Consider the following 25,483-nt stretch of genomic DNA (forward strand, 5'->3'; position numbering starts at 1 on the left):
AGATAAAGGTGTTTATGAGAACAGGCCCAACCTTCAGATCAAAGGTAAACTTGGCCTTCCACAGGTCCCAGGAGATTTGCCTCCAGTCCTTCTGACTGAACTCCAGTTGCTCAAGTAAAAGGTCATGGTATACACTGATTGTGAGGAGAGCACTTAAGGATATACATATGCAGAACCAAGCATATTAGGAAAATGGATACCTTGTTCATAGCTATTTCTACACTAAATGCAGGAAGAAAAATGTCCAAGCCAGCCATCAATAGTACACTCAAAGTCTACCTTATTGAGGCTTACACACTCCACAAGTTAGCTACTCCATCTGGAATTATGGCTCAGTAGGTGAGGAGTACCACTGAATTGTAGCTTTGCATCACTCCCGTTTAAGTTTTCAAAGCCTTATTCCATGGTGATTCCATTACCTAAGGAAGACAGGTAATGTAAAATGGCAAGGTTAAGTCAACTTAATATAGAAACACTAATTAAATTGGTCTTGAACTCTCTAATTTTCAAAATCATATAAGAAAATTGTCTGTTCATATTGCACGTTCACAGCATCACATTAAAAATTAGGAGGAATGTCTTTATTCTAACAGTGGCATTTTTTCATTGTTGCCAAATTTTCTTCTTCAAAAAAATTCAGTTAAACAAATTATGATGAATATATGATGATTGTTGCTGCTACCTGTGCTTTGTGGCCCTCTTTACTGCCAACAGACATGCTATATCATCCTGGTATTGCATGACGCTGTTGTATATAAGATATTCCCCCTTAACAATCATACATGCTGCTCACCTCTTTCACAAAACTTTCCCTTGTTTTATTGTGTTCAGTGTGCTCCTTTGTATGGGTAAAAGGTGACAGTTTCCGGCATTAACTGTGAAGGGTTTCCACGCAAATAGTGAGAGCGTGGGCAAGGAAATGGCAGTGTGTTTCTGTTTTGTACTGGTCCTTTGGGTTCACTTGCCGTAATTAATAACACAAACTTCATTAGTAAACTCAGAATGTTTTGTAGGTATTTTTTATTGGAATACTAATTTGTATTTTTAGCATTTCCTCCAGCTAAGCAGACACTCATGCAAATGTAGGTCAAAGGACAGGACGTTTGACCTCATTTATTTTTGTATTTACTTCCTTGTTGATTTCTAAGAATTGGCAGAGTCGGCATGACTCCTTGAGTGATTGGCTGTTTTGGTGAGGAGAGGTGCTGAATTAGCATGTGAAATTGGAAACTACTGTGGGGTCAAGAAGATGGAAAAAGTTACAAGAATTTTGCTAAATTATTTTATTTGTGTGACCATTTAAATTATTGTATATAGATTGTATTGAAAGGTGGGAGAATTCTGGGAGTTCAATTCTGGGACTTCATCATAACTTGCTCTGTATTTAATAACAGTAGAAAAAAGATACCTCCCAATAAGTCATTTTGATATTAAATGGCATGTTTGAAAATGGAAAGGTGAACAAATGCATTATTGAAGTATCTTCTTTAATAACTTTCTCTCTCATAATTGCAACATTAGTATCTTAGAACCAAAGAACATGTGTGCTGCCCCACTGGACAGTACACAGGGACTGAGTGAATACTCTCTTCACCAAGGGATGAGACAAGAGTCCTTAGGTAACTGCAAAGTAAGGCCAAAGAGTCCAATCCGAAGAGATTCGTCCACTAAGTTCAAAGTGCTTGCAGCTGGGCTCAGTCCTCTTCAGCAAAGGCCCTCAGCTGCGTGCCATGTAATTTGACAGCATGTTAACAACCTTGTACTTCTCCAGAGAGCTGTCAAACTGGTTCGCCTTTGTTGCCTCTGGCCCTTTGATGAGTCATCAGGACTGGTTGTAACTGGTGGCATGGACTGGTGCAGCTGTCATGAAGGGCTCAGTCAGCTCTTGACTGGGAGGGCTGGGCAGTTTGTTGTCTGCCAAATCTGGCTGGCCCTGATCCTCTGCTGGACCCTTGGTGAGCAATTCTTCACCTGTCTCCTGCAGCAGCGGTGCAGATGCTTCAGGCCCGGAACCACCCTCCAAGGTAGGTGTGGTGTGCCCCCTACTGGCAAGTCCGGAGGCACCAGAGTTTGCAGGCATGACAATATGCTTCAATGAGTTCAACTTTTGTCCTATATGCAGGTTGGAGTTAGTAGGATACTGTGGAACAAATGGGAAATAAGTGTGAGAGGTAATGGTGGCAGTAGAAAAATGGAGTTGAACAAGTGCAACAGAAATCTTTCAGGTGCTAGAATTTAAAGAATTATGAGGAGGATAGAAAAGTAATTGCAATTACAAGGAGATATATGTATTCATGCGGGAGTCACTTGCTTTAATTTTGGCATATGTACTCCACTAGCTCACCTTCCAAGTCTCCATATAATTCTCTTTATTTTCTAGAATGCAGAAACAAAGAAGTTGTTTTGCTATAGGAATAGGAGTTGGAATTAGTTTTAAGGATAAAACACAATGTAGCTTGTTCTGGCAGATGACCTTCTCCCTCTATCAGATTTAATTGTGGAAGAACTTGTAAGAAATAATACATTTCCTAAGTAACAATAACTTATGTATTCATTTCTATACTTTCAAGCTTGTATTAAGTGCTGTCAAATGGCTTCTAATCATGGTGACACTATAAATTAATTACATACAAAACATACTATCATTAGCACATTTGTTCAGATCTTGCCAATTGTGGGCCATGGATTTCTTGACTGAGTCAGTCTATCTCACGAGAGGTTTTTTCCTGTTGCCTTTAACTATTCCTATCATTATTGGCTTTTCCAGTGAGTTTTGTCTTCTCATGAGCAAAGTAGAATAGCCTTAGTTTAGTCCAGTTAATTTTTTAATATATATTTTTAAAATTTGTTCAGTGTTTATCAGGTGATATAGTGAAATAATAGCTTCAACTCTTGCTTCTGTAATACTTTGGTTCAGGCACTAGGCTTGTGGATTTTTTAGTAGGCCACAAAAGATATTTGTTTCTTGGTACAAGTTTGTGCTGGCTAATTAACTCCACTTGTGACTATGAAAAAGCTAACACTCTCAGAGTTACTCCAATAAGGTAATGAGTTGCAGATGTTCCCAATTAACTTATTTTGAGAAATTGGTTTCTAGCTAGATGAAGTCAGCATTCTTTCTCTTGGCCTAGTATTGGCTCTTGTGTCTCCTTCCCTGACATCAGTAATGGAGAGACAGTTTGGTGTAGTGGTTAGGAGTGCGGACTTCTAGTGAGCCGGGTTCAATTCTGCACTCCCCCACATGCAGCCAGCTGGGTGATCTTGAGCTGGCCCAGCGCTGATAAAGCTGTTCTAACCAAGCAGTGATATCAGGGCTCTCTCAGCCTCACCTACCTCACGGGGTGTCTATTGTGGGGTGAGGAAAGGGAAGGCAACTGTAAGCCACTTTGAGACTCCTTGGGGTAAAGAAAAGCATCATATAGGAACCAACTCTTCTTCTAATTCTATTGGCTTATTAATAAATTGGCAATTAGTCTTGATTGGCTAATGAGTCTAGAATCCCACATGGGAAAATCCATAAAGAATCTTAATTTGTAGCACCATTTTGTCAGACCTTTGTCAGCCATTGTCAGACCTTTGTCATACCTGCAGTCTGCATGTGGTTTCACCATTCTGTGCCTATGGCATCTGGACTAACACTGCCTCAGAACTTTGCCATTCTTTGTGCTTCAATAAGTGTACTGTGTTAGCAAAGAGAGATGTTCTTATTTTTCAGTGTTTAGTATAACTATTTACCTATGTGACCTTAATAAATACAAAATAATTTTTTAAACCTTTTGTCTAGTTCTTGAACAAGCCAAGTTGTAACTTGTGCCTTGCATTGCGTTACTCTACCAATTTTGGTTTGTGGCTTCTTGGCTCTGGACTGAGTCAAGTCTCCTATTAATTCCCTGACAGACCTCAACACTGCCTCTGGGTCTTGAAAGCCTTGGGAACCATTTTAATAATCTAATAAATAAAATATAAATAAATAAATAAAGAGGTAGTAGCAGTCCTACCTGGCTGGGAGGTTGGTATATCTAACTTCCTCGTATTTTATAGTCTTGTTCTGACACCTCTTGTGGACACTCACTTAGTTGAGGTCTGCGAACCAGGCCTTGGCTAAGCGGGGTGTAACCACAGGTGATATGACCATATATGGACATGTTGACCCCCCCCCATAGTCTGGGGTAGGTGGGAAGGGGAGGAGGCTCTGCATTAGGTATGCACACAGCTATGCTTCCCAACCATATTCTGCACGATTGTGCCACTTCTCAGATTTCTTGATGAATTAGGAGTTTCTCAAAGATTAAAAAACTGAGAAAGGCTGGTTTAGTCATTTTAGTTTCAAGGGATTTAATCTAGAATCAACTTATTTGGTATCTATAAAATACAGTATCTGTAAAACTCTCCTCCAATACCACATTTTTTCATTCTATATATGGTAACAGTCTTTGTTATAAGATTTTGAGCATTGCTTTACTTGCGTGAGAAATTAATGCAATGGTCTGATAACTGCAGCAGTCTTTGATGTGGGAGAATAAGACAAAGCAAACTGACAAAATATATTCAGCCTATAGATGAACAAAAATATAATTTAGTGGCAAAATACTTCTTATGCTAATATAATAAAATCCCTACCATCTCTTAAAAGAGAAGGGTCTTATTTTTAAAGGTGGACATCAAATTAATTCAGAAACCATTGGATTATCAGTCAGTAATTGTACAACACAAATTCCAGCCCATCATTGTACCTATTTTTTGTTTTACAGAAGCCTTTATTGGCATAATGAACAACACAAGAATGAAGATACAAAGTAAAATTTTTTTAAAAAGCGGAGTTACTCAGTTTTGTTAAAAGCAAGGAATTCTAAAAACCTTACCTAAAAATGCTGCAATACAGGTGGTTTGGGCAGGCATTGTACCTATTAATGGACACATAATTAAAGGTGATATTTCAGAGGATTATGTAAAGAGCCATTTAACTACAGCCAAATTTTGAATGCTGACTGCATAAAAGAAAAACAAATTGAGTGAGTAATATTCCTTATCATGGCAGAATACTTTCTGAGAAGCTTCTGAAGAACACGTGGAGAACTATGAGGATAAATTAAATAAGATGTCCTAATTCCTCCTAATAAAGTACCATCTTATTTATTTATTTATATTTTGACTTATATACCGCTGCTCTCAAAGACTCACAGCGGTTTGCAATAAAATAATAAAACAACCCAACCTGTAAAACCCCCAACACATTGAAAGATGATGATTCATTAGAGTTAACTCCCCATCTTTCCTTCCCTGTCCAGCTGCAGTCAGGAGCTCTTTCCTTAGGGGCAAAGGTTCTGATCTTATACGTATCCACAGTTGCCTTTACAGCAACTGTTCTTGTTTTTCAAAAAATTAAAATGTAATTATAGAGTTGGAAGGGGCCATACAGGCCATATAGTTCAACCCCTACTCAATGCTTCAATCAGCCTAAAGTATCCATGATAAGTATCTGTCCAGCCTTTGCTTACAGACCAACAATGAGGGGGAGCTCACCTCCTCCTTAGTCAGCCTCTTCTACTACTGAACTACTGACTGTGGTGGAACTGGCTGCTTGCTTGACAGATGCCAAGCCCGTGGGCCCTGTTCCAGCCCTCCACCTTTTCCCTGGGAGGGGTCTATTTCTTCCTGTCCGTCGCTGCCAACACTCACACACTGCAATACCCCTTCCCAAGGGACAGTGAGACCCCTCAGCTGGGTTCCTGGTGTTTTTTAGTCAGTATCATCAATCTTTGGGTTCTGCCTGGAGAGTTGACATCTACCTGGTTTTCCTCCCCTGGGCCCTCCCAACACACCAGTAGTACCCGAGCAGGGGAGACTAGGTGGTCCAGAGCACCAGCCACTTGGTTATGTGAAAAACTCAAGCTACGCAGAGATAAATTTACACTCTCTCCAGCACACCATATGACATTGAGCCACAGTACTTACACACACTCTGGGCATGAACAAACACACTCCTCTTTCCCTACATTCCCTCCTGAAAAAGGGGAGAGGCTCCTGTGGACACTTGCCTGCCAGTCTCACTGCCCACTTCCCTTGTGGCTGCTTCTCTTGTGGCCAGGCCAGGCCCTGTCCCTCTGCCTGGGGCAAGCAGGGCCTTCTCTTTGGATAGGAGATTTGCTGCCTTCTCCCTTGGAGAGATTGCCCCCTCCCAGGAGGTCTGGAGCCTACATACTCACACACCCCTCTCCCTGGGGGGAGCCTGACTCCTCCATTCTCATTGGGGCATGTGACCCTCTCCCCTGAGTCTCCTAGGAAGTGTAGGCAATTACATCATTTTCTCTCCTCAGCAGCCATTTTAACATGCAGGCCCAGGGCAGCCATTTCACAGCACCAATCTACCTCCAGGACTCATTTTGCCACACTGACAATGACATTTTTTTCCTGACATGTAGCTGGTACCATTCAACATGTAGTTTAAAGCTATTACTGTGGGTCCTATCCTCTGTTGCTAACAGGAATGTTCCCTGCCCTCTTCCATGTGACAAACTTTCAAATTCTTAAAGAGAGCAATCTTATTCCCTTTCAAACTCCTCTCCTCCACTGAACATCCCCAAGTCCCTTAGCTGTTCCTCATTGGGCTTGGTCCACAGGCCCCAGATAATCCTTGTCGCTCTCCTCTGTACCCTCTGAATTTTGTCCATATCCTTTTTGAAGTGTGACATTCAGAAATCCATGCAATACTCCAGCTGTAGTGTGACCAATGTGGTATAGAGTGGGACTATGACACCTTGCAATTTTGATGTGATGCCTCTGTTGATACAACCCAAGACTGCATTCATGTTTTTATCATTATTTATTATATTTATTACCACTGTATGACACTGTCTGCTCATATTTAACTTACAGTCCACAATACCCCAAATCTCAATCACACTTCTACTGAGAAGTGTATTTCCCATCCAATATGCATACAAATGTTTTAAGAAGTTAAAAAGCAAGTGTAGCAACTGTCTAATAAGAATCTCAGTGTTGTATAGAATGCAGATCAAATGTATGAATTTTAATTTTTCTAAGCCATTTACATTTACAAGCCTGAAGATCTTTTGTGGAGTCTGCTTTAAAGGTATGGAAGGATGTGAATCTATGATGTTACCTTGTCAGATTTAAAACGACAAGAACATGGCCATTTTAATAGTGTTGTAATGAAACATAGTGACTACAGAAGATGTGTAGGTTGTGAGATTAAATGCTTGGTTTGCATTCCCTTTTTGACTACAAGGCTTTTAAAAATCTTTGACAATGAGTTCAAAGTCTAACTAGTTAACAGATTTGTACAACCGCAGGGCCAAAATTTGAAAAAGGTCAAGAAGCTGGCTGTGGGTTATAAATATAACTGCAAGGCACTTTGGACAACATACTTGTCTGGGCTGTCTCTACTTCTAATGTAATTGGTTAATTCATTTACACTACTTTTCTGACTTGGCAAAATTGCAGGCAGAATCATAAGCAAGGAGAGTGCACATTTGACCTGTGCTCTGACAGCAGGACTGGCTCCCAGTTGAATTCTGGATCAAGTTTAAACTATTGGTACTTACCCATAGGGCCATTTGTGGTCTGGGCCCTGTGGCCCTGAGAGTGCTATACCCCCCGAAGAGTGCTTCACTGTGCTAACACCAATAAATGTGTGGTCCCTGGCCCTAAGGAGATGTGTCTGGCCTCAACTAAGGCCAGGACTTTTTCTGTCCTGGCCCCTGCCTGTGGAATGAGCTCCCGGAACAGTTCTACAGAGCATGCAAGATAGAGGTCTTCCTCCAGGCTTTTGGTTGGCGCCAAATTACATGTGTAACATCTATTGGGCCCCCTGTTGCAAGATGCCCCAGACCGCTGTCTGGTTTTTGGAAAATGGGAAAAATCTGGGAATTTTGATGCTGATATTCACTCCAAATCGTTGTTATTGGTTTTAATCTAATTTAAAATTTGAATGTGTTTTAGTTATTTATCTCTAGAAGGAAACTGATGTATGCTGCCCTGAGCCAGCTTGCATGGAAGGTGGTACAAAAATGAAATGAACAATAAACATGAAATGGGGCTACCTTCTAACTTTACTCAGAATTTCAGAAGTGCTCACTCAAGCTCAACAATATTGGGGACTTTGCTTTAATGGATTCTCTGTCAATGCTTCTAGCATCATTACTAACAGTAAAAGGGAAAGTAGTGTATACCTTATGATGTTCTAGGTATTGTGAGCATTGCTTATATGATAGTGGTTACAAATAGTTGCATAATAACAGAACTCTTCAATATATTTTCTCCCAAATTAGAATATTTAATTATTTTGCTTGGCAAGAAGTGAGAACATTTTGAGAAACCAGTTGATAAGTAACTGCAGCCAAGAAAGGGTTAGCTTTGCAATATTTATCTGAACCAGCAGAAATGGTGTTTGTAGCTTGCGTTCAGTAGTAATTAGCACAGATTGATGGCTAAAGTTTAATATTGAGGAAAGTAGCAAAATGTAATTCTTGAATGATCCCCCCCCCCAAGTCACCAGTTTTGTAAACATATTTATAATCCTAGTAACAGTATTAACAGTGACTTTTGGAATAATGAGTTTCCTTGTAATTGGGTTATGCTAATGAAATGCAGTCTGTTGCAAGCTGTGTATTTCCTTATGAAAAATTAAAATACAAATTATGATTCTTTGATTTCATTGTTCATTCCAGAAGAGCTTTTCACTTATCCAAAGGTGCTTTATCTGCCTCTAGTTGGGTGAACCTACTGCAGAAGGGTAAACAATATATAAATAGTATGAGTCCATATTACAGTCCCTGAAAAGGGCATTTTGCTGTTTTGTTTGTTTTGTTAAATTTTATGGTTGTGTGTTTGGAAATGGTTTACAAACTGGACATTTAGAATGCAACGGCTGTTTGATTCAGATCAACATATACATGACTTTTGAAATATCTTACCTTTTAGGCCGGGACTTTTACTGAAAGTATGTAGCAGCTGCTGAAAGCCAGAACCTTCAGTCATTTCCTTTTTTTCTCTCCCTTGATACCTGGTAAAGCAAGAGGCACAACATGACACACGGTGTGAGTCTGCACGTTGCCACTCTACTTTTTTGACTGCTGCAAGAGAAACCCACAAAGCACAATATCGTGTCATGCATTTCATAACATTAGGCATTTCTATTGAGGGGAAGGGAGGAAGGAAATTATCTGCTGTTCTGAGTTAGTTTAAAAAGGATGGGTGCGTGGGGTGCATTTTATTGAAATATCATGTTAAAGGTCTTTCTACTAATTTGGTTAAATACAACCTAATCAAAACACAACTACTACAAAAAGGAAGACCAGTGTCCCCTCATGACTGTGGAGTGCCATGAAGAAAAAAAAGGGAAGTTGTCTTACAGTAACAAACTAATTTCATTTATGTACATAAACAAAGATAAAGATGGTAGTGAAAGAAGAGATCTTCACATCTGATGCTGAAAGGGACAATTGTAAGCTAGGCTTTTGTGCTGCTCAGAGGTTTGAGAGACATCTTGATATAGTGGTTAAGAGTAGCACCCTCTAATCTGGAGAACAGGGTATGATTCCCCACATGATTCCACATGTAGCCAACAGGGTGACCTTGGGCCAGTCCTTGTTCTCTTAGAGCTCTCTCAATCTCACCCACTTCACCAGGGTGTCTGGTGTGGGGAGAGGAAGGGTGGGTGATTGAAGAAGAAAGTTGGTTTTTATATGCTGCTTTTCTCTCCCCAAAGGAATCTCAAAGCTGCTTACATTCGCCTTCCTTTTCCTCTCCCCACAACAGGCACCCTGTGGGGTGGGTGAGGCTGAGAGAGCCCTGATATCACTGCTCAGTCAGAACAGCTTTATCAGTGCTGTGGCGAGCCCAAGGTCACCCAGCTGGTTGCATGTGGGGGAGCAGGGAATCAAGCCCGGCCAGCCAGATTAGAATTCCGCGCTCCTAACCACTATACCAAGCTGCCTCTCTGAACCTCTGAGAGTCCTATAGGTAGTGAAAAGCGGGGTACAAAAAATACCACCACCAGCTCATCTTATGCATCCAGCAGTGGCCACACCTGCTTCTAAGAACCCATTGAAATATGCTGTCCTCTGAATAGTATTGTGTTCCCACAATGGAATTGCACTGCCTCGCTTTCTGTTCATTTATCTGTAGTTAGAAGCCATTTGCTGGTTAGAAGCCCTGTTTACATTCTTTCTGCTAGGGAAACAACGGAGGTGACTACCCTGTTAGTTGGACACCTGAAAACAGTGGTAGGTTCTTCAGCACAGGGCTTCACCAGCTTGCTTGGAATGCCAAGATTTATTTATCCTTTAAAAGCCTTCATTATTTAATTACAGCTCTAATGACTGTTTTCAAAGCCTTGTCATTGTCCCTCTCTACAATTTTAACCTTTAATTAGAAATACTGTTTGTTTACAACCATTAACAGGAACATTTAAAAAGCCATGTAATTTTTTTTTTTATTGTGACCAAAAATGATACGCAAGCTCCTGGTACTCTTCATCAGCCAGATGATCAGCCAGATGATTTTTTTACTTGAAAGTGGAGGTGGGGGGAATCTTAAAGTGTATTCTGTGGTCCTGTGTGGAATGGCAGGAAGATCTGAAAAGGAAGCAGGGTGTATGTTTATCCTTTTGGCCTTCTGAGAAGGTGGAAGTATCGTAACAGCCTCCATTTGAAATACAAAAAGTCAATTGGACACCTCTCTAACATGAAATATGCAGTTCCTCTAAAAGACTGGGAACAGAGCAGAAACTAGGGAGTGATTTTTTTTAGCTGATCAGTGGTAGCCAAATTGGGTAACATCTACCATGGAAAGATCTCTGTCATGTTAGTTCCTAGCCTTTGAGAGAACACTGTTGATTCTCTTTCTATAAGTTACACCCACAGGTAAACCCTTTAAAAACAAACAAAAATGATTTCAAAGCCCCTTTCATTGTATTTAGTCTTCTCTTATTCCGAGGATGTGTAAGAGAGACAGAAAGAGCTCATATGTGAGATAAAGATCCATCCTCATACACCCATGGAGCGTTGTTCTTTGAAAGAGAATTAGAAACTCCTGCTGAAATAGAGCTTTGAATTGCGCCTCATGAATTTAATCTTCAACAAAGCAGATGCCTTGCTAATAAGACATAACTAAGCCCCAGAGTGGCTTTCACAAAGCAGTCTATTCCAGCAACAAGAAGTGGAATTTATCTTTCAGATCTGTCAGTAATAGTGGCCACCCTGGAATACTGATGGAAAGATTATTCTGTGAGGCCTGCGAATAAGCAAACACTGCAGTGGCACCCCCTTCCATGCTCACCAGAGAGCAAGCTTTACTGAACTCAGTGGAATTTACTCCTGAGTATACTCGTTTGGGAAAGCATTAATAGTTCGCGAAACCAACCCAGAGTCATTTTACTGGTTATCTTCTGACCCTTTGGTGTCAGAATACTACATCGATGCATTACACACTGTAATTAATTCCCTTTTCATATTGTTGCGCTGCCTGTGGAAAAAGTATCTCATTAGAGCCTTTCTAAATGAATTACTTCTCTTTGCTCAGAGGAGGCTTTCACAAGAGCAGGATAATATGCTGTGAAGGAGTAAACAGCAGCTAATAGGGAGGCTTGCGGCAGCCACAGCTCTTGCATCAGAACGTCACTTGCTTCATGTCACAGCCATTTTTCTTCAGGCAACTATTTTGCCATTTTCTACACTGACACAGACAGCAGGATGAGAATAGCTAGAGGAAACTGAAGAAAATGAGAGACGTTACTGAGCCATTGTAATTGGGGATTTTCGTACAGTGGTGTCTTTCCAGATATTGACAAAGATGCATGTTATCCCCTTAACTTTCCCCTTTTAAAAAGCCTACATACTGTTTAGTACTTATACTGCAGCCTTTTGTGGATGACAGTTTTCAGTACTACTTACAATGACCTACTTGCTAATAGGATTATATTGTATTTGTATTGGCTATAATAGCACCTCAGCATTCTCTTTTTCAGAAAGCTTCTTTATTCTCTGTTTTTAGCTGACCGATATGAGTTTCTGGCAGTGCTCTCCACAAGTGTGACCCAGTGTTTTTAGAATCATAATACTTTTGTCGGTGATTGATTTTGTGTTGTTATATGTAGTATAAAACAAAGTGTTTGTTTTAAAAAATCCCATTGAATTCAATTAAGAATATTAAATTTAAAAATACATAGATTATTTAAGTTCATTTTTAGAATGATACTTCTGGCTTTCTCCATTCCGTCTACAGCCTGCTGTGTTCCCCAAAATTCTACTTTTGGTAGTTGGTGGCTAGTATTAATAATTTACATTTTTTGTATATAAAGTGTTCTATGATACTTTTTTCTTATTCTTAAAGTGAATACAAATTAGTTTTATTTTGAGTTTTTGTTGGCATTCTTTGAGATAGATTGGAGGGATGTTGTAAGACCAGAGTTGTAGAGCATTACAGAGAAAATAAGAAGATAGTGAAGTGTTCAAGTTAGGGCTGCCATCTTCTTTATAGCAAGTCAGACAAGTTGAAGTTTCTTTCCATCAGTGAATCCATTTACCCAGAGTTGACAAGTCTCCTGTAGATTATTGCCTATTAGGCACCTGTTAGAGGCACAGAAGCCCTGTTCTGGCAAAGCTTACTGAGAATGGAAAACAAAAAGCAACATGATATTCTGTTTTTGGCACAAACCAGGGCTTTCTTCCTGTTGGGATGGGAACTGTTAAGGCTTTTCAAGGCTTCTGTGGCCAGAGGAATATTGTTTACAGATTTTAAAAATGCATCTTAAACAGATTTCCACTATAAAATGAGACTGGCTCAAAAAGATTCCTGTGCAGAATCTCAAAATAAATCACCTTTTCTTCAGTCTCCACTGAAAATTAAATACAATAATTTCGTTGGCATAAATAGAAATAGGAATGAATCATAGAGTTGGAGGAGATCATATATCCTAGCGATCCCCAACTTGTGGGTCGCCGACCACATGTGGTCCGTCGACTAACTGGAGGTGGGCCGCGAAGGACGCCTTCTCCCCCCCCGGCCCTTTACTTCATCCCCCCCGGCCCTTTACAACACACTTCGGGTGTCATTGTCTCCCATCACTCCCAGATGGGACTATCTCGTTGCAGAGAAACAAGCTCAGGGTTCCCACTGATTTGTCATTGTCATGAGTTAAAATTTCCATGAAAATAAAATGTTCCTTATGTTCATTGTTGTGGTGTGTCTGTATCTTATTTTGAAGGGATGTTTAAACATTACCTTAGCGATCAGAGAGCGTTAGGGCAGTGGTTGAGAGTAGAGAGTAAACTACCCCCCCCCCACACCGGGCCTCAGTAAAATTGTCAAGCGTTGAGTGGTCCCCGGTGATAAAAAGGTTGGGGACCACTGATATAGTCCATCTTGTCCAACCCCCTGATCAATGTAGGATAGCTTAAAGCATGCATGATAAGCTCACCTCCTTAGGCAGTTGATTCCACAGCTGAACTAAATATTTCCAAACTGTGGAAATATTTTTTCCCTGATATCTAGATGGTATTATTCAACATAAAGTTTAAATCCATTACTGTGGTTCCTATCCTCTGCTGCCAATAGGAACCTTTCCCTAACCTCTGTGACAGACTTTCAGATATTATGTCCCCTCTCAACCTCCTCTTCTCTGGGCTGAATATTTCCAAATCCCTCAGCCTTTCTTCATAGGACTTTCCCCCCAGGCCTAGAATTATCTTCATCACTCTCCTCTGCACTCTCTCAGTTTTGTCCACATCCTTTTTGAAGTGAAGCCTCCAGAACTGCACAGTACTTCAGGTGTGGTATGACCAATGCAGTATACAGCGGCACTATGATACCTTGTGATTTTTATGTGGTGCCTCCCTTGAAATTGCCTAAGACTGCATTGCACATTTTTTTTACTGCCACAGCACACTGTCTGCATCTTAGAAGAAGTAGAAGAGTTGGTTCTTATATGCCACTTTTCTCTACCCAAAGGAGTCTCAAAGCAGCTTACATTCGCCTTCCCTTTCCTCTCCCCACAACAGACACCCTGTGAGGTAGGTGAGGCTGAGAGAGCACTGATATTGCTGCTCGGTCAGAACAACTTTATCAGTGCTGGGGCAAGCCCAAGGTCACCCAGCTGGTTGTATGGGAGGAGCGCGGAATCAAACCCGGCTCACCAGATTAGAAGTTTGCACTCCTAACCACTACACCAATGTTTTTCTAATCCAGTATACGTGCTTCTCACTTTTGTGACCCAGTTGTAGAACTCTACACTTCTCCTTATTGAATTGCATCTTTTGTCCATTTTTCCAGCATGCTCAGATTGTGTTGAACTCTATTTCCTGGGGCAGTGGTCCCCAACCTTTTTATCACTGAGGACCGGTCAACGCTTGACAATTTTACTGAGGCCCGGAGGGGGGGGGTAGTCTTTTGTTGAGGGACGTCGTCACCACCAGCTGAGCCCCTGCTCCACTTGCTTTCCAGCCAGTGCCCCTGACTTCCCACCACCCACTGGGGGGTGCTGCCAGCAGCAGCTGCGCAGTGCCACGCCAAGGGGAAGCCCCAGCTATGGAGGCTGCTGGAAAGCACCAAAGGTGAACCGGTGGCAGAGTGGCAGGGCAGCCCCTGAGGCAGCAGCCAGGGAGGAGGATGAGAAGGAGCCATGGCCCAGTACGAACTGATCCATGGACCAGTACCGGTCCCTGGACCGGGGGTTGGGGACCACTGTTCTGGGGGGTTCGCTACTCACATGAAATTGGTGTCATCTGCATATTTATTGAGGAGTCCTTTCACTCCCTCATCCAGATTATTGATAAAAATGTTGGGAAGTACTGGAACTAGTACCGCACCTTATGGCACCCCACTGGTTACCTCTCTCCAATCTGATGAAATACCTCTCTTTGGGTGCTGTTCTCTGACTAGTTTTCTATCCACCTAACTATCTGAAAATTTAGCCTGCAGTCCTCCAATTTACCCATCAGAGCATCATGGGAAACCTTGTCAAAACCTCTACTGAAATTTAGGTAAACAACATCCCCTGTGTTTCCATGATATAGTAAGTGTGTCACTCGATCAAAGAAGGAAACTAGGTTGGTCTGGCAGGACCTGTTGGAGACAAATCTGTGCTGCCCTCTCCAGATCACCAAATTATCTTTCAGATAATTATAGATCACCCCTTCAATATCTGCTACATTATCTTTCCTGTGACAGAGGTTAGACTCAATAGTCTATAGTTTCTTGGCTCATCTTTCCTCTCTTTTTTTGAAGTCTCCTGGCATATCTCTTATCCTTCAGGAGGTCCTGAAGATGATGGGCAAAGGTTCCACAAGTTCTCCAGAAAGTTCCTTGAGCATGTTCGCTCTTTGTGTGGTTGAACTGGTGGTGGTCTGGAATGGTGATTAATGGAAGTTGTACCATGTTCTCTAATGAGATCCAGATCAGAAGGTAGAGCCCATACTGTTCATTGTAGGACTGATTCTGTGTGTGATGTATAAGACCATGATAAGAGCCCTGCTGGATTAATCCCAGAGTCTCTTTGTTTTAACATTCTGTTTCCACGGTGAGCACCCAGTACAAATGATGTAGCTAAGCTGGCTGACTTCTTGCTATCCTATTTGTTTCTGTTCACATAATGTTGGTGCTTTTTCATGTGTTTTCATTGGAGTGAGGTGAGCAGCTGAAGCCAGTAGCTACTAGATCATATTTATGTTCAGGTAGTGCACTTGTTCCTGTTTGTGTTCAGTGATATTCCATTCTGGCCTTATTCGCCGAAACAGTGTTGTTTGAAGACCTCAGGCAAAGACCTAACGGTGTCTTATATTTCACTTTGCATTAACATAGAAGTAGGGCCTGGCTAGTTCCCGGAATCTTACTAAGCCAAACAAGGCTTTTGAGAGGGGAAAGGCTGGGGAGTTTAAAATTCCCTATGGCAAGATTGCTGGAGATAGGCTGTCCTCGTCTATTTTTCTGTCGCTGGATGCAGTTGCTATATTCTCAGGCCTCAGCAACAGCTAGAAACTTATCTAGTAATCCATAACAGTTTATTTTAGCCCTTTGCTTAGATTGAAATTATGGTAAGTGCAGCAAGAAAGCCCTTGCTAGGATTTCAAGTCAAATGGAGGATGAAAATTAGTGGTTGTGTATTCCTACAGAGGCTTATTTCCTGTTTACCCATCAGGTTGGGAAGTTGATGTCTTGGTCTTTAAATGTGTGGGGGTGGAACAGAGGGAATCTTTACATTGGTTTGGCAGCCTTAGGGCAAAGAAATGCCTATAACTGCCAACAACTTTTCTGTATCTGTATGAAACAACTAGAGAAAATGTTTCTTTCTAGCTGGAAGTGAATTTGCATATGGATGCATGAAGTAATAATCTGTTAAAACATAATATTGTCAAGAAATAAGCCACATGGCATATAGAGTAGCCCTTGTCCTGTCCCATCTCTGTTGACAACTTGAAGCTCAGTTTTTATTATTATTATTATTATTATTATTATTATTATTATTATTATTATTATTATTATTATTATTATTATTATTATATTTATTTCCCGCCACTCCCTGGGTAGGCTCATGGTGGGTAACAGTTGTCTTAAAACCCCCAATTAAAATCCCATTAAAAGACATTTAAAATCATAATATAACATGGTGGCTGCCAATCTCAATCTACTCCCACCTACCAAGGCGATAGAGAATGGGGGGAGATGATGTATACTTCAGACCCCCACTGATCAGCCAGCATTCTAAAAGGTGCCATAAACAAAAATTCCTTATTTCTCAAAACGCAATTTTGACACATCAGTAGACGGAAGCAGAGGAAATGAAGCATTTAGCTGGATTTTAATTTTTCAAAAGTATCAAAAGAGTAAGATCCTGACTTTGCTTCAGTGCATGATTCAGTGTTGCTTCCTAGTGCTCTGTCAGTGATCCAAGCAAAAAGGGGAAACGTAACAAGAACTTTATGTTCTCCTGCAGTGTGGCTAACCAGCTGTTTGATCTGTGGACATCTGTTAAGGTATCAAGAACTCTTATGGTGTCCCCCTGACATGAATATATTTATTTTCTTGGAAAGTAGTACTGGCTAAATCAGAGGTTATCATACTGTCTTTGGGGACATTCATAGATTGTTTGCTGTGAGACCACTTGATTTTGGTTACTCTCTGCTGTGAAGCCATCTGCCAAAGAAGAATTTCCAAGTAGAAGACACTGGGAAAATGGCCAAGCAGTAGCAGTCTGCTAAAGTCTTTTAAAGAGAGGCTAAAATTTCACAGTAGTGAAAAAGCTTTTGAGTTTAACAGAGCTCTTCCTCAAGCTTTAGGATTGAAAAAGAGAAAGCTGTTGCTGGTTTATAGCTTGTTGGAAACCCAGAGGGTAAAATATCAAGATGGTGGTTCAGTAAGCTTATTTAATAATATGCAAATGCCATTCTTAATCTTTGTTTCAAGATTGTAATACATTGTACAGACGGGCATGTACCAGTATCTAACCTTTCTTTCTCTTCTTTACCCGTTTGGCCTTATTGTTTTCTCTCTAGCATCAAATGTGAAGACAGATTCACTGAAGCACAAAAGCCATCTCACCATGTTGTGATTTCTTTAAAAAGATGTCACAGTTCCTTGCTTCTGTCCCCGCCCCACAAAACAACCTATATATTTTTTGTGTGCAAGTGTGTTTGTACTGTGGGAATTGATGCTTTATTTGGGATTATTTGATAGAGGCGCTTTAAGCTACTAGTCTCCACCACCAGTGAGGAGCTGCTTTGTTCTTGATGTAACCACTTAAGGACAGCTGTGTCTGTGGAGATAATTATATAAAGGGGAACTATGCTCCAAAATTGTAAAGGGAGGGTATTCAGAAATGAGCCACAATTAGCTGTGCTTTCTGGTACATTCCTACTTGGGATGGGTACAATTTTCAAAATTCTGGTTTGGAGTGACCCATGAACCAAGCCAAAAAACCTCAAACTGAACTGGCCATCCCCCTTTCTCCTGGCCACAGTCAGAATAAGGAAGGGGGGTTGTCCACGTAATCCATCCATTTCACTTCCCCGTGCTTACAAGCTTGCAGTCATTTAAACCTAACACCTGATGGGCAGACATTTCAGCCTTGCAGCACAGCAGGTGTGTCCACCATCTTTTAGGCTGAAATTGTTGGCAGCCATGCCACTGGTCCATTGTGCTTCCTTTATTTGGAAGTGGCAGGAAGTGAAACCAGCTAGTGAAATGGCTTGCAACCATTTCAACATAAAAGAAGGACGGGTGTGCCCACTGGCTGAAATGGCTGTGAGCCATTTCACTCATCTGTTTTAGTTTCCTCGTGTTTTTAAAGGAGTGGAGGAAAGAAATGGCTTGCAGCAGTTTAATCTAACTGGTGAACCCGTCCAGCTATTATGTTTGTTCAGCTTCTCTCTTGTTGGAAGTACATGGAAGTGGTCAAGCTCTCAGCCATTTCATAGGTTCATTTTACTTCCTTTGCTTGGAAGCAGAAGCAAAACAGACCAATAAGATGGCTCATATCTGTTTAAACCTAAGAGCAGGGTGGGTGTACCCTTCAGCTGTTATGCTGGAAATGACTGGCAACTTTAAAGCAGAAGAAAGCAAAACCGACTGGTAAAATGGCTCACAGCCATTGAAACCCAACAAGGCAGCTGCAGACCTGTGGCGCTCTACTGCTAGCTTGAATAGTCAAACAGGACGGACAGAAGTCCAATAAATGTTCGGGGAAGGTGCCTTTCCTGAACATCAGTTCATGTGTCGGAACTGGAGTAAGTTCTTGCTGAACTGGTTTGTGGCCATCCCTAATGCCTATTGAATGTTCATGGAGGTGTATCTTTAGTTCATTGTAGTCAGCAAGTTATGGGCCTTGGATCAAATTTGCTCTTTGTCAAGTACAATTGGAAACCTAGTAGAAAGCATGGCATAAAATATGCACTAAATTATGTATCATAGGTAAAAAGGTAAAGGCAAAGGTATCCCCTGTGCAAGCACCGAGTCATGTCTGACCCTTGGGGTGACGCCCTCTAGCGTTTTCATGGTAGACTCAATATGGGGTGGTTTGCCAGTGCCTTCCCCAGTCATTACCATTTACCCCCCAACAAGCTGGGTACTCATTCTACCGACCTCGGAAGGATGGAAGGCTGAGTCAACCTTGAGCCGGCTGCTGGGATTGAACTCTCAGCCTCATGGGCAGAGCTTTCAGACTGCATGTCTGCTGCCTTAGCACTCTGCGCCACCAGAGGCTTGTCCTTATAGGTAACACATGCAAATAGTTCATGCCTGCTGTATTTCCATCTCTCAAAGTCCCCATTATAAGCTGGTACCTGTATCTGGCAAGCATTTGCTTGTCATTTCAGTGTGGCGTACCCCTTGAGAATATTTCTGCCTCTCTGGGTACCTTTGTAGTCCAAACCTGGCATATAAATGGTATTCTTAACAGGACAGTGTTGGACCAGTTTGGATAGTACAATGAAGAAAGAGCTAAGATCTCCTGATCTTTGTGGTGTCCTATCTTTTAGTTTCACATGTCATCCTTCAGTATCTCTTTACAATGGGTTTGGTGTATTTCATAGCACTGCTGCCTTTCTCATATTAGGTGTGCATAATAAGCAACGTGAATTGTCCATTAACTGTTCAGACGTCATTCAGCTTCCTCATCAAAAGTGAATATTCATTAACACTTGAAAAAAAATCAAGAGCCGTGCAACTAAATAATGTTTTCAGTACTTGATAAAAGAAATACGTACTTGACATTTGTGGAAAAGGTCGATCTACCTTATCCTTGAGCTTTGTGGGGTTAACCTTTTGTTTTATGTTCTTCATTGACATGTCTTTTTTCCCTTTATCAAACAGAAGAAGAAGTGGAAAATTTTGATGTTTCCAGTCTGGCTGACGAAGCACTGCAGAACATTGAAGCTGACAGTTTCTGGTGCATGAGCAAACTGCTTGATGGTATTCAGGTAGATTGATTTTTCCCTCCTCAAACTGAGAGTGGGGCTGGGGTGTTAACTGATTAGTGTTCTATCAAAAGTCTGCATTAAGGATGTTGGGGGGCAAAAAACAGACGTGAAGGGGAATAGATCCCACTGCACTGGGAAACTAGTACATTTTTAAATATATGTTTTGAAAACAAATTTATAATGTGTTGTTGTTTTTCCTGAGATGCATTGTGCTCATTTTGTGTGTTTAAAATAGTTTTCATATGTCATGATCTAGACTTTTGTGAACAGGATCATCACAATAAAGCAAAACAATGATCTTTACACCATAATAGATAAAACAGTATTACCCAAGTTCAGAGTAGACCCAAAATTAAAATGTGAGTATACTGCTGGTTAAGGATGATTTCCTGTGAGCAAGGGCTGTTGTGGGGGGGGGGGGAGAAGGGCCCCAGTCCACCTTGAGACTGGATTTGATTCCCCACTCCTCCACATGGAGCCAGTAAGCTGCTCTTCAGCCACTCACAGTTCTGTTAGAGTTGTTCGCGTAGAGCAGTCCTGTCAGAGCTCTTTCGGCACTACCTACCTCACAGGCTATGTGTTGTAGGGAGAGGAAGGCAAAGCAATTGTTAGCCGCTTTGAGACTCCTCCTGGTAATGAAAAGCAGGGTATAAAAACCAACTCTTCTTCTTTTTGATCCTGACCCTACCTTCCAGAGGAGGGAGGGAAAACCTTACCTGACCAGTTGCAAGTAGGAGGTGGGCAGAGTGGGGTGGGATGAGTAGACACCTCACATTTATTGCTGCAGCCAGCCCTCTGGCTCATGCCCATCCTTCTCTTTGGGGAACTGTCCCCAGTGGGGAGGTTTCAAGCCATGGACTCTTTTGGGTAGCCTTATGGGGCCAGTCCATTCCATCTATGAGCATTGATAATCGTGAGTTAAAATATAGCTGTCTGTGAAAGATGAAGCAGCACTTGACTTTATTGTAAATATCATTTAAAATTAAGTGTTGTATGCTGTACTTACACTGTATCTGTTATAGCTTCTTCTAATGCTGTGATTGTACCCTTTATTATAGATGCAGGTTTTTGAAGAGGCAGCATGCGTATTTTCTGTATTAATAAATAATAATACTCTGCTCAGGTTTGGCCTCACTTGGAGTACTGTGTTCAGTTTTGGGCACCCCACTTGAAGAGGGATGTTGACAAACTGGAGCGTGTCCAGAGGAGGGCTACAAAGATGAGGGGTTTGGAGACCAAGACGTATGAAGAAAGGTTGGGGGAGCTTGGTCTGTTTAGCCTGGGGAGGAGATGACTGAGAGGGGATTTGATAACTATCTTCAAGTATTTAAAAGGGTGCCATAGAGGATGGAGCAGAGTTATTCTCTCTTGCCCTGAGGGATGGACCAGAACCAATGGGATGAAATTAATTCAGAAGAAATTCTGTCTCAACATCCAGAAGAAGTCATCCTGACAGTTAGGGCGGTTTCTCAGTGGAACAGGCTTCCTCGGGAGGTGGTGGGTTCTCCATCTTTGGAAATTTTTAAACAGAGGCTGGATAGAGACAGGATGATTCTGTGAAGGCTTAAGGGGGTAGCAGGTTACAGTGTATGAGCAATAAGGTGTGAGTGTCCAGCATAGTGGAGGGGGTTGGACTAGATGACCTAGGAGGTCAATTCCAACTCTATTATTCTATGATTCTAAGTTGAGATAACAAAGGCCTCAGGGCACCATTATTTTTGCTCTCTTTATTTTATTTATTTATTCCCCACCTCTCTTGGCAAGCTGGCTCATGGTGGGTTACCTGTATGTATACTGATATCATGCATGCATTTTTCCTAAAACAAACAAATGCTACCTCCCCGGGGTTGTGAAAATGATGTAATGAACAGGAAGGGTGAAACATTACTGCTCGCCTTGTGCTGTGGCTCCAATATAAATTGATTTTAAAAGAATACTGAGATCTCTGTACACAGAGTTCCAGGTCTGTCATCTGGTTTGACCCAACATGCTCATGGAAGAGTCATTATCCTCTTTACGCTAATGGATATAAAACCAAACAAATTCCAAGAAGACTGATAGAGCAGGGCAGCTTGATGGTGTCTTGATAGATCAAGTGTTAAGGTACTGGCTGATGTTCACATTTGGAACTAATAATATATTGTGTCAAAAGGTAATAGGAAGAGTTTCCCATCCACTCTATGTGGTGTGATGGGTCCATGTACCAAACCATGGAAGAAAGTGCCTTGATTTGCATGCTGAGCCACTTCATATGTTTGGCTTTTGCATGGAGCTTGCTCTTTCATTGACCAATGGCCTTTTGTATCAACCAAGGTTTATATATTCATCCAAAGCTATATTGAAGGGCATGAAGGAATAATTCTTGTATTGGTAAAACGGAGAAAATCTAACAATTATTTTGTTTCTTTGTGCATGGAGATAGGTCTTATTTTTACCTTCAAAACATAGATTAATTTGCAAATAAATTTTAGGATCTTATGAGAGAAGATAGTGTCTGCTCTACACATCAGTGCCTATGTTATTAAGTTACTGGTAGTTATACCTTTCCTTCTTAGCTGGCTGCTGTTCCCTTTCAAGTGACCATATTAAATATTCCCTTCTCTTTTGTTACTATCTCAAAATTCTCCTCATTGCTTGAAACTGCTTATATTTATCGAGATGATTAAAAAAAATGTCCTGCAAAATTTGAAATGGTTATTTAAGATAGGCATTAGGCACAGTACTTGAATTGAACAATGAAAGCTTAAGTGTGATTCATATTCTTGTATTTGAAACATTGAAATGAGAACCTGGATCATATTGTTTGTGCTAGGAGAGGCATACAGTTATACTCATCATTCAACACCAAAGCTGGATTTCAGTAAGGCTATTGACAAGGTTCTTCATGATGTTCTGATAAACTGGAGGACTGCAGACTGCAGGAGGGTAAACTGGAGGAATGCAGACTGGATTTTTGAATGGTTAGGTACATAGGGAACTAGCTAGAAAACCATACCCAAAGAGTGGTGGTCAATCAGATTGGAGGGAGGTGAGCAGTGGGGAGCCACAGGACTTCGTACAAGGTATGGTAGTTTTTAACATTTTTATCAATGGTCTGGATGAGGAGGTGGAGGGACTCTTCATTAAATTTGTGGATACCACCAAATTGGGAGGAGTAGCAAACACACAGGAATATAGAATTCAGTGTGATCTGAATATGCTGGAAAAGTGGGCAAGATGCAATTCAATAAGGAGAAGTGCTTCTGGGCCACACAAATTAGAAGCATGCATATTGGATGGGAGATACACTTCTAGGTAGCAGTGCGTGTGAACAAGATCTTGAGATACTTTTGGATTGTAAACAAAATATGAACAGTGTGATGTAGCAGTAATGAAAGTAAATGCAATCTTGGGCTGTATCAATAGGGGCATCTCATCAATATTGCAAGATGTCATAGCCTTGCTGTATATTGCATTGGTCAGACACCATCTGGAGTACTGCGTGCACTTTTGAGGTCTCACTTCAAAAAAGGATGTGGACAAAATTGAGAGGGTGCAGAGGAGAGTGATGAGGATGATTCGAGGCCTGAAAACCGTCCTATGTGAAAATGCTGAGGAACGTAGGGATGTTCACCCTAGAGAAGAGGAGGTTGAAAGGGGACATGATTGCAGGGAATCAAACCAGCTCACCAGATTAGAAGCCACCACTCGTAACCACTAGAATCATAGAATCATAGAGTTGGCCATCTAGTCCAACCCTCTGCTCAACGCAGGATCAGCCCAAAGCATCCTAAAGCATCCAAGAAAAGTGTGTATCCAACCTTTGCTTGAAGACTGCCAGTGAAGACTGCCACTATACCAAGCTGGCTCTCAAGTTGCTACCAGATTCACCTTTTGTTTTATCACTATGAACTAACATGGCTGCATACCTGAAAACTGTAAACGTGTGTCTTTTCCTACTGATATATGATCATGGTTTGTCTCGATATGACAGTCTTAGCTCTTGCTGTAAAAAGATTCCCTCTAAATCAGTGGTTCTCAACCTTCCTAATGCCACGACCCTTTAATACAGTTCCTTATGTTGGGGGACACCCCAACCATAAAATTATGCAAGTGTTCTTTTACAGAAATTAAACCAAAACTTATGATCCTTAACACGCCCGCGGCGCCGCGGGCGCCGCGGACTAAATAATTCGTTAAGCCCTCCGGGGGAGGGCTTTGTCCGTGATGAGGAAGGGGCCTGATTGGCCCCTTCCTCCGGACAGACCATCGGCCAGGCCAATTCCCAGCCTGCTGAAGAAGCAACTTGCTTCCTTGAGGGCGGCCTGACGCGTCGGGAGGCACGAAGCGCCTCCGTCACGTCAGGCCGCCGGCAAGGGAGCCCCTGGCAGCCGTGCGGAGCGCAGCTGCTGGGGGCTCCCTGCCCGGCAGCCTGACGCGGCGAGAGGCACGAAGCGCCTCTCGCCGCTTCAGGCCGCCCACAAGGGGCTCCCTGCCCAATGGCCTGACGCGGCGAGAGGCGCAAAGCGCCTCTCGCCGCATCAGGCCCCCGACAAACGGAGCCCCCGGCAGCCGCGCTCTGCACGACTGCCGGGGGCTCCCTGGTCTACCACCCGCTGTATTTAGATACAGCGGGCTTGATTACTAGTTGTATATAAATTGTTTTTTTGTTTTTTTCTGGAGTTTCTCCGTTCACTTCTGCCTCTTGTCCCACTGTGCATGGTCTCGCTCTTTTCCGCTGTTCCAGACAGACAGTTGTGTAGATGGTGGCCCACCCCCCCATCCAAGCTGCTTGCATCGCTGTGACCCCTGTGAAAGGGTTGTTCGACCCACAAAGGGGTCCCGACCCCCAGGTTGAGAACCACTGATCTAAATAGCAATATGGATACACTTGTAAAAAACAACTGTGGTACCCCATCCTCTTCCAGCAAGGGTGGGAGAGAACAATGACTGGACCTGTATTTTGAAAGTTACTATTAATCAAAGTGTTCATAAAGTGCCTCTTTTTTGTTTCAGTGTGCAACCTTTGCCATTGTATCTTTTTAGGATAATTATACCTTTGCTCAGCCTGGTATTCAGAAGAAAGTGAAAATGTTGGAAGAACTGGTTAGCCGAATTGATGGTAAGTCACAAATGTGATGCGAGACTCTAAATGCAGCTTGGCTGAAAGCATATTTAGTTGAAAATTTGAATTGCCTAGCTGATATCACTGCAGCATTCTGTCCTGACCAGAATGCAGTTTTTTAAAGCAAAGGTGCTGTCTCTGATCACCCTGTGGCACAGTAGCCTTTGCAAGCTCTCCACAACCACTAAAGGAGAGCCACTAGAGCATGGACCACTTTCATTATATTTTATTAGGGTGAGGTAATCAAAAGTCAATGCCAGTTTCTTTGCTGCACAGTAGTGGTCACGTACAAAAGGCAGCCAAATTCCTTGTGCATTAAGTTCAATGATTGTCTTAATTTGAGAGAGATGCTACAGTTGTTTATAGTTGTCCTTTGGCACCATGATGGGCCTTTGTGCCTCGTTTTGCTATCTGAATAATTTCTCTGTGGAATCCAATTAATTACCAA

At 41.8% G+C, this 25,483-nt stretch overlaps 1 protein-coding gene and 1 long non-coding RNA gene across 9 annotated transcripts in view; one reads left to right on the top strand and one right to left on the bottom strand.

Moving 5' to 3' along the window:
• TBC1D22A (TBC1 domain family member 22A) overlaps nucleotides 1–25,483 on the top strand; it is a 205,818-nt gene that overhangs the window by 49,931 nt on the left and 130,404 nt on the right. For 6 of the 7 annotated variants that reach the window (XR_013231116.1, XR_013231117.1, XR_013231118.1 and 3 more), the window contains exons 9-10: nucleotides 19,822–19,931; nucleotides 24,957–25,032. Coding sequence is in view for 4 of the 7 variants with exons in the window: in XM_077338248.1 (XP_077194363.1) it covers nucleotides 19,822–19,931; nucleotides 24,957–25,032 (186 nt within the window). In the remaining 3 variants the exon portion in view is untranslated. The remainder of the gene's footprint in view (nucleotides 1–19,821; nucleotides 19,932–24,956; nucleotides 25,033–25,483) is intronic. The other variant, XM_077338247.1, reaches the window with a different exon arrangement.
• LOC143837858 (uncharacterized) lies at nucleotides 1,388–15,486 on the bottom strand. Of its 2 annotated transcripts, XR_013231120.1 has the most exons (4): nucleotides 15,394–15,486; nucleotides 8,937–9,025; nucleotides 4,863–4,904; nucleotides 1,388–2,140 (listed from the first exon to the last, which is right to left on the bottom strand). It is a non-coding gene; the product is annotated as an uncharacterized LOC143837858 (long non-coding RNA). The 2 variants fall into 2 exon arrangements; XR_013231119.1 differs by lacking the exon at nucleotides 15,394–15,486 and having other exon boundaries at nucleotides 8,937–9,249.

The sequence above is a fragment of the Paroedura picta genome, chromosome 5 (assembly GCF_049243985.1).
Source record: "Paroedura picta isolate Pp20150507F chromosome 5, Ppicta_v3.0, whole genome shotgun sequence".
Taxonomy (NCBI): Eukaryota; Metazoa; Chordata; class Lepidosauria; order Squamata; family Gekkonidae; genus Paroedura; species Paroedura picta.